At 46.9% G+C, this 9,755-nt stretch overlaps 1 protein-coding gene across 1 annotated transcript in view; it reads right to left on the reverse strand.

Moving 5' to 3' along the window:
- Nucleotides 1-7,343, reverse strand: part of LOC308151557 (disco-interacting protein 2 homolog C-like) — a gene marked incomplete at both ends in the record, with an annotated part of 192,654 nt that extends 185,311 nt beyond the window's left edge. Inside the window, 1 exon segment of the mRNA XM_080524453.1 lies at nucleotides 7,265-7,343. Coding sequence (XP_080380579.1) covers nucleotides 7,265-7,343 — 79 coding nt within the window.
- Between the last annotated feature and the right edge of the window lie 2,412 nt (nucleotides 7,344-9,755).

Below are 9,755 nucleotides of genomic sequence, written 5' to 3' on the forward strand. Positions count from 1 at the left end.
GGTGTGTGTGTGTCTGTGTCTGTGTGTGTGTGTGTGTGTGTGTGTGTGTGTGTGTGTTTTGTGGCGTAGTTCCGCTTGAGGGAATTATTATTATTAACAGTAGCCAAGAAAATTTGAAAAATGAATAAGTCTGTGAACTTGGGAAATCATCATGCATTCTAAAATGGAACTTTAAATTCTAATACGACTGTGCATTTAATCTCACACACAAAAAAACCAAAAGCCATACTTTTTCGGTGCATGAACAGTCTCCCAAAACGACTCCATTTCAAACACCCCATGTTGTGGTCTATCTCCCTGGCGAGAAGATGTTGGGAGCTGAAACACAGCCCTTGTCTGAAAACACCTCACCAGAAATGCCTGCCAGCAAAACAGCTTCGAAAGCAGTGAAGAGAAAAGCCTAGCCATGGCCTTGTAATAAATAATACAACTCTCGATACACCAGGTTATAAAACATGAAGCAGACACAGAATTACCACGACAGCACAATCATAAATTTAGGCCAATTAATCGTGGAGTCAGGATTACAATATTTATGCGTCGGTTTTCGTGTTCCTGTTTCGTTTCAGCCAATTAGGCGAGGGTGGCCGTTCGTATCAGAACCGTTTATGTCGTAACCCCCCTTAAAAAACCTGACATTTGATTGGACAAACAGCAAGGTGGACCAATGAAAAATGCTGATTAGACCTGCAAACGCTTAATGGCAGATGGGACTGCTCTACACCGCTGCTTCCAGACACGGAACCCTTCCAGGTTCTCTCTGAGCCGACGAAAACATCATCTCCCCCTTGGACGTGTGTTGGACATGAAGCAGGAGCTTGTTCTAGGCTGAGGCTGCGGTCAGGAAGCATAACCTTGGGGGGCGGGGGGGGGGGGGAGACTTACTTGGAAGGTTTAACTTTCTTGGAAGTGAAACCTTCTCCCTGGACACAATATGTGTGTGTGTGTGTGTGTGTGTGTGTGTGTGTGTGTGTGTGTGTGTGTGTGTGTGTGTGTGTGAGTGAGTGAGTGAGTGAGTGAGTGAGTGAATGAGTGTGTGTGCATGCGTGCGTGTGTGCGTGCATGCGTGCGTGCGTGCGTGCGAGCGAGCGTGTGTGCGTGAGAGTGTGTGTGTGTGTGTGTGTGTGTGTGTGTGTGTGCGTGCGTGTGTTTGTGTGTGTCTGTGTGCGTGTGCGTGTGTGTGTGAGCTAGTGAGGTAGACAAGACCTGGAGCTCCAGACCACAGGTCCTAGTGGAGGAGGAGACCTCACAGGAGGTTCACACAACATCCGATTTCTACCCTCCACCAGCCTCCCCGGCTCTACCCTCCACCAGCCTCCCCGGCTCTACCCTCCACCAGCCTCCCCCGGCTCTACCCTCCACCAGCCTCCCCGGCTCTACCCTCCACCAGCCTCCCCGGCTCTACCCTCCACCAGCCTCCCCCGGCTCTACCCTCCACCAGCCTCCCCGGCTCTACCCTCCACCAGCCTCCCCCGGCTCTACCCTCCACCAGCCTCCCCCGGCTCTACCCTCCACCAGCCTCCCCGGCTCTACCCATAGACTGCACCTTCCAGGTGACAGGAACCTCTCAGAAAGCCAGCAGAGAGGCAGCACAGAGGCAGCACAGAGGCAGCACAGAGGCAGCACAGAGGCAGCACAGAGGCTGAGCGCCAGCCAGCACAGAGGCTCACATGTTGGGTCATCAGGCCGACAGGCTCCTGGAACACGCGAGGCAGCTCCCGGAGAGGCTGCATCAATATTCATACCCCGTCTCCGTCAACACGGAGCTCCGCACATCTCCAGGGCTGCGAATGTCAAGGCGGTGAAACGTTGAAGCGTTCAGGTGTTTTTTTGTTGTGGTTGTTGTTGTTGTTGTTTCTGTTTTCCGTGCCAAGTTTTCCGCGGCGCACAGAGACGACATCTAAGTAGACATCTTCTGATACGGAGAAGGGCAAGATCAGAGAAGAGGGGGAGAAAAACAGCCATGCACGGAAATGGAATGAGGATGAGGAGCTATATTCCGTGAGCCCGGCCCGGCCCATCCGATTTCTACCCTCCGCTGAGATCAATATAAAACGTTGTACAACCCCAGAGAGACTCCTCGTCATCCCTTGGAAGGAAGTCCTGTATTTAGAATGTGGTCAGATGTGAAAGTACATCGTGTTCAGCTCCTGCAGCTCTGGTTGGGTGAACGCGGGACAAGGACAGCATTTTACATGGGTCAGCCTGGATTAAAAGGAGTGATTAGGGCCGAAAATCTCTCTTCCGATGTCAAAGGGCTAGCGAGCCCGTCTGACTGGCAGATGTTTCCGTGACGATTGATGACATTGTGTTGACACGAAAGTAGTTATTACAGTTTTACTATACGGTACAGGTCTAGTGGGGGGGCAACTTCCTACCACAGTCAAGAACTAGGCCTATCTGGAACGCAACCAATAGGCAGTGGCTTTCTGCCAACAGGTGTGTCCCTGTATGTCTGTGTGCAGCTGAACAAGGTCAGATAAGGAGATCGAGCACTTAGTGATTTATGTAACCGCCGGCCTGTTTGAAAAAATCGTCACGTCAATATGGGAGGGGCAGCCCACCGGTTGCAATCTTACATCCAAAGGTCGGGTCGACTGCAGCTTGTTTCAATATCCTTCTCTTGGAGGATAGAGTGTGCGGGGAGGCGGGTGGTGGGGGGGGCACGGCGTCATCATAATTAAACACCCACCCACTAGCACTCTGAGATTTCCTATGTAAAGTGCTTTTATAAATAAAATGTATTATTATTAGTCTGTCTAGCAGAAGTGTAGGTGACTATTACAGAACTGCCACTCTCCACTGTGACTGTCTGAAATGCCAAGGCTGACATTCATTAAACATTCAGAGACAGAGAGAGCGAGAGAGAGAAGGGGGGGAGAGAGAGATAGATAGATAAAAGAGAGATAGAGATAGATAGACAAAAGTGACAGCGAGAGAGAGAGAGAGAGAGAGAGAGAGAGAGAGAGAGAGAGAGAGAGAGAGAGAGAGAGAGAGAGAGAGAGAGAGAGAGAGAGAGAGAGAGCCTTAGTCAAACTGAGCAGAGCCTTTATAACACTCATTAGAGAATCAGGCTGAATAAAAACAACCATGTTTTATCAAGTCACCCCCCCCTCAGGATTCTGCCTTTATGTGAGACAAAGAGTAAAGATGTCTGGGTCGTTTCAAAGTAGCTGTATGCAAAACCACCAGTCTGAGGTTTGGCAAGCTTTCAGGACCATATTTACACTGTTTTCCTTAACTCCTATAATTCAACTACTGTAGAAGGAGAAATGTTCCCTGTGTGGATCATCTAAAGAGCTCTTCATCCCCACTACCCCCTTATACAGTTTCTCTACTGTAATTAAAATATATATAGTAAATCTTCCTTCTTCTAGCATTGTGACTACCAATGTGGCCCCTCGTCTTAGCATAGATTTGTTTTTCTTATGACGACTAATCTATAGATGATTCACTTACTTAGAAAAATGTAGGCTACTTGTTGTAAGTCGCTTTGGATAAAGGCGTCTGCTAAATGTCTAAAATGTAGAAAGAAAAAAAAGAAAGAAAAATGGTTGCCTGGTTTTCCATATATACCAGGTGCAGAAGATGTGAATTCAAACAATTTGAGGGAAGAAAAAACGCTGGGTTTATCTTTGCCGCTTTCTCAGCACTGCAGAAAACAAACAAGACATCGCTCGTGAATGGTCGGCCGTTGTTTCCAACAACACATGTGTAATTAAAAGTCAAACGGCGAGGAGGAAGAGGAGGGAGGGCATGGCAGTGGTATTTATTTCTGGAGTGGAAATAGAAAAGAAAAGTCGAAAGAGAAGAATTCCAAAAGCGTTGGGGCTCAAACACAACAGATGGCGGCGGTGGCCTCGCAGAGAGAGAGAGAGAGGCAACGTATCCAGCCCAGATGTGGCTGAGGAGAGAGGGTCGGTTAAGTAACAAGCTCTCAATGTCTAAACTAAAGCCGCAGAGATGCCTTTACCCTGGTTGGCAGCATTGTTCTCCTCGGGCGTGACCTCATCCAGAGCCTAGCTTCACTCAACAGAGCCTAGCTTCACTCAACAGCCGAGTCAAACTACAGGACACGTTATGTAACCTAGGCCCATTCTCCAGGGGCCTCTGCCAGCCCTATGGATGTGTGCAGTAATGGGTCCCATCATAATAAACTTTAGTCTGATATCTGAAATGATACCTGGGAAAGGACCGGAGGCTCCTCTCTCTAATGAAGGTCCGAATGCCCGACGCTCTCAGCTTTATCGTCTGCAGAGCTGGTGGCGGTGGCACAGACTGTATAGAATTCCAATGTAAGCGTTCTGCTTCAGTATACTGGATCAACCGTCCGGATATCATAATCCTGGATGTCGATCAACAAACCATACAGTAGTAACCGTAGCTAGGTCTATACATCCCTGGGACTCCTGTAAAGATACTGTGTAGAATCCAGCTTCTCTTAGCAGCAGAATCATCTAATGGATGCTTTCATTCTTGACTTTCATAGTGCTAGCATGTGCAGCTATCAACTAAGACAATGTAGTGGCCTGGGGTGGTCCAGTGGTCTAGCACCGCGGTCTACAGTGAACACATATGGTAAATAATGGTAAATGGACTGCACTTATATAGCGCCTTTATCCAAAGCGCTTTACAACGGCCTCTAAATCACCCATTCACACACGTTCACACACCAATGGCGGCAAGCTACCATGCAAGGCGCCGGCCCGCTCACTGGGTGCAATTTGGGGTTCAGTGTCTTGCCCAAGGACACTTCGACATGTGGCCAGCCGGGGCTCGAACCGCTGATCTGCCAACCTTGCGATTATTAGACTGCGGCTCTACTTCCTACGCCACAGCCGCCCCATGTCGGCATGGGTTCGAATCCGGCCCATTCCCTGCTGACATGCCGTCTTCTCCTTACTTTCTGGTCTCTCTACAGTCAACACTATCGCTATCCAATAAAGTGAAAAAAATTACAATGTAGATATGATATTCCACAATATACCAAAGTCAGCAAACCAGTGAAACCTATGTAACGCTAGCTGAGCATAGTAGTCCCTCATAGAGCCTGTGTTCAACTACAAAACAGAGCAATAAAATAGCCTTAACCGTAATCCTATAAATCACTGGTTAACTTGTTAATCTAAAGGTGCATTAGGGGGACAGCTGGTGGCATTGGTGATGGTGACATGCACCTTAATAGGTCAGCTTACATCCGGACACTTGTTGACGAGCCGTGGTTCAAACTCACGCCATTCGCTAAGTACCGCCGAGCCAGGTCTCAAAGTGTGTGTGTGTGTGTGTGTGTGTGTGTGTGTGTATATAAATCTGAGGTGAGGCAAACACTTTCAAAAGATCAGTGAATACAACCAATCAATCAGTTCTGCAGTGCCACACAACAATGCAGTGACTTCAACCACCTACTGCAGGATCGAAAGCTGGTGAATACAGGTTGAAGTATGAGCTGAGTGTGTGTGTGTGTGTGTGTGTGTGTGTGTGTGTGTGTGTGTGTGTGTGTGTGTGTGTCACGTGTGTCTGTGTGTGTGCGTTTGACCTCATAAACCAAGGAAGGTGATAATGTTTAAGAAATCAGTCAGAGAGATGAATCACAACGAATCACTATCACATTTCAGGATGAGGATTTCTCCTAAGCACAAATAATGTATACCACAAGGCCACCTGACCTATTTCTTCAAAAACATGTTTACATTTATTCAATGACTTTCAAAACATGTGGAAGACCATGCTCATATTTTCCAAAAACACATGAACTATGAGTCCAGTTTTCCCCGTCATGATGATAATCACATACAGTACATATTAAACGGGTTTACATTCAGAACTAACGTATTGTAAACACATTTACATTAGACTACATTAACTTTCCCCAACGTGTAATAACACAAACCGCTCAAATGACCACTATAACAATCAACTTGTTATTATAATGTTACTACATAGGTATATAGTGACAACTTTCATGTAAAGTGTTAGCAGAGTGGGCTGGGCACGAGATATACAGTGAAACACGATCTTTATCAGTCGGCCTGGTAATAGATGTGTGTATTTCTCTCACTACAGTAAGTGCTGACTGAGGATCTTCTAGCATTAATACCTAATAGCTCCAGTCATCAAAACAACCGGCCAGATTTCTCTTTCCAAGGTCGATGCCTGTTTATGACACTGGTATGGATTCAAATGAAGAAAACAAGAGGATATTGTAGAACTGAGCAATGGTGTGTTTCCTCTGAGTAAGATGCTGCAATTATCCGACAACTGCAATGGAGAAGACAGAGGCGTTTGTGCGCAGTTTTTCAGAGTGGGTTTCCGAGCCGACCACTTTTGGCTGAGCTGCACATGAACAGGACAGTTGCGCACACATGAGAAGGAAGAAACATATTGCTGAGGACTGTGGTGTGTGTGTGTGTGTGTGTGTGTGTGTGTGTGTGTGTGTGTGTGTGTGTGTGTGTGTGCGTGTGTGCGTGTGCGTGCGTGTGCGTGTGCGCGTGTGCGTGTGCTGGCACCCGAAACATGACACTAGAATAGCCTAGTCGGAGTCCCACTCCAGGGTAGAGCAGCGCTGTGATACATTCACTGGAAATAAAAGGGAACATTGTCAAATCCAGTGCCTTCCGAATGACAGCTGTTTACTCGAACTGTTTCGCCTAATTCCTCCTTACAGTAAACATAGTGAAGTTGACATCCAAATGTTGGCATTGGGGTTTTGTCTGCTAAACCCCACTACAATGGAAAAAAATAACCCAAAATGGGTATTATTGCCAACAACATTATGTAAATAAGCCACTTTGAAGCAAACCCGCAACAAAAACACGAAGCCTATTCCTCAATGTTCTACTAACTAACCAAACTACCCAAAAACAACACATGATCCATTTAAAAATGCCATCAGTTGATGCTTTTGACAATGAATGACAGTCATCTTCAAATTGGCCAATTTGTTTCAAGGTCACGGTCTCACTGTTGCTTTTACATGATCATAACATAACATGTCAACTGTTGTTGGAGACAAAAGTAGCCTACAGACATCAGGTAGAATGTGTCCATTTATACTCATGTTGCCATATCCATCTGCGGCTGCAGGACTCTCACTGCTCTACTTCCATCTCCTGAGAAATCCCAGGACCGTGTACGGCAGTGGGAATGAGACACGGTCCTGGGATTTCTCAGGAGATGGAAGTAGAGCAGTGAGAGCCCGCGTTCTCACAAACACGTTCCAATGCAATGTGTATCCCCATGGTCGTTATTCTGTTTAACAGCTTACCCTCGGATAACTCCAGCTCCAGCTCGGCCAGTCTGGCTCGCACCTCCAGGGGCAGCGGTAACGTATCACGGTCCGCCATTCTGCTGCTTTAAAAAAATAGGACTTGTCTTGGGCTTCTCTCAGTCTTCTCTTCTTTTCTCCTCTCTCAAAAAGCCCAGTCAGTCTTTCAACACTGTCCTTTCTCCGCAGAGCGAAGATGCGTAAGGGCAAAAAAAAAAAAAAAAGAGGAGATAGAAATGCGCAAAAGGGATTTGGCCGATTATCGCTCCTCTCTCCCCTTATTCAAGTCCCGCCATGGTTGTTGTCCCTGGCAATAAGAGAAGGTACGTACTGCTTCTGGAAGTCCAGAGCTGACAGTGAGTGCGGTGGTGAGCTATGAGACTCCACGGTGCCTCCGTTCCTCCAGCGAGTGTTGCTGTGTGCTGTGTGCTGTTCCATCCACGTGATGCCCGAGACACGGGGTCCGTTATTCGAACCCGGTGGAGGGCGCCAAACGCCGGCTTCTCTGGAACTCTTCGCTGCCTCTCTCCTCCTCAAAGGGTGCGTTCGTCAAATCTGCTCTGAGAGTGCCGGAGCGCACACTGGGTTGAACGTCATAAAGGGAACCAAGTCATTTGATTGGACAAGAGGGCATTCCATGAGAGCTGATCAGATTTCCAGAGCGAATTTGCGAACGCACCCTCCCCCAACTGCGGATTGACGGTTGGCGTCGATCAATTGATTGATTGATTGAAAACTTTATTAGAAGATTTGCAGAAGTAGGTACATGAAAGTACATATTACATACAAGGTCAACTAAAAGGATAAAAACCCAAGAAAGCCACTGGCTTATTTCAATTGGGGTCCTTGATTTTCAATTCATCGTTACATGTAAGACAGACAGGGAAAAAAAACTAGTACTATCTACAAGATCAAGCCAAGCGACGACTCCAAAGGGCATTCGTGTTTTTAGGACATTTTCTGTTCTACTTTTCGTATGATCGAAAATGAACATCGCTAAGCTTTACATGGGCCGAAACAACGAGAGAGACCCGCTGTCTTTCCCCGGGATTGACGCACTAATTACTGGCGGCAGGTGAGACCAATTCCAGACGGCAGTGAGCTCTCTCAGTAGCAAGGACGGGTGGAGGGATTGTTTGGAAAGATGGAACAAGAATCTCCGAAATTGTGTCCAAATACCAACACGATATAGTACACAATATTTGTCATGTATGTATACAACGATAAGGATCATGGGACTGGTTTCATGCAGTGACACAACACAACCTTGACACTCAGCAATCACTGGATAACGAGGGGATAAAGTAGCCTTAGATTAGATTAGAAACTTTATTGTCATTGCAGAATACATACAAGATGACGAAATGCAGCTATCTATCTATCCATCCATCTATCTATCTATCTATCTATCCATCCATCTATCTATCTATCTATCTATCTATCCATCCATCTATCTATCTATCAGGGGTGAATCTGAGGTTTGGAAATACCCTCTTGATGAGGTAGCCCTGCCCTGAGACATCTACTCAAATCTCACCCTCAGATGTTGAGAATGAGTGTGTGTGTGTGTGTGTGTGTGTGTGTGTGTGTGTGTGTGTGTGTGTGTGTGTGTGTGAGCTCAGCTACATGTATAACCAGTGACTAGCCATCCAATGACTCAAACGTTAGAGATTCCTCTGGCTATATCATAGCATCATCATCATCATCATTATCATCCCCATCCTCATCCTCATCATCATCAGTTTCTAACGATTGAGAAAGGGCCCATCGTGTCTTCATGTGTCCAACTCCAGGCCTTCAGTAGCCTCCTGCAGCATGGACACACAGCACATACACATAATAATTGTAATCATAATCATAATAATAGCTTTTATTTAAAAGCACCTTTCTGGAACTCAAGTACACTGTACAGAAGAAAAAAAAAAAGAAGAGAAGCAGGACAATAAACAACAAAAAGAAACACAACCAACAAAAAGGCAGCTAGTCGGGACCCATGCCATGCTGTACAAAAGGCGAGTCTGAACAGAATCTGGTCTTGAATGTGTTGAGAGAGTATCAGATCGTATGGCTGGTGGAAGGGTGTTCCACAGCTTGGGTGCAGCAACAGAAAAGAAAGGCTCAGACAAGTGTGTGTCGCCTATGGTACCTATGGTAGTCTGTCCTGGGGAGGCCTTGTCTGGGGGCGAGGAGTCAAAGGACCCAGCCTCATTCTAATGCACCAAACATGTTGGATACCTCATTCCTCATTCCCTTCCCTCCATTACAGCCAGCCCGGTCTTCTGATTGTCTCCCTCTAGCCGCCCATTCATCAGAGGTTTGTTTGGCTGGCTGGAGACAGAGGAGGCGGGCGGGAACCGGAGCGGGCCATTCCTTAGGGGGGGGGGGGCGTTTTCAGGGTTAGTATTCAGGAGAGGGAGCTAATGTAACCTAGGCCCATTCTCCAGGGCCTCTGCCAGCCCTATGGATGTGTGCAGTAATGGGCCCCATCATA

The sequence above is a fragment of the Nansenia antarctica genome (genome assembly GCF_963989245.1).
Source record: "Nansenia antarctica genome assembly, chromosome: 2".
Lineage (NCBI taxonomy): Eukaryota > Metazoa > Chordata > Actinopteri > Argentiniformes > Microstomatidae > Nansenia > Nansenia antarctica.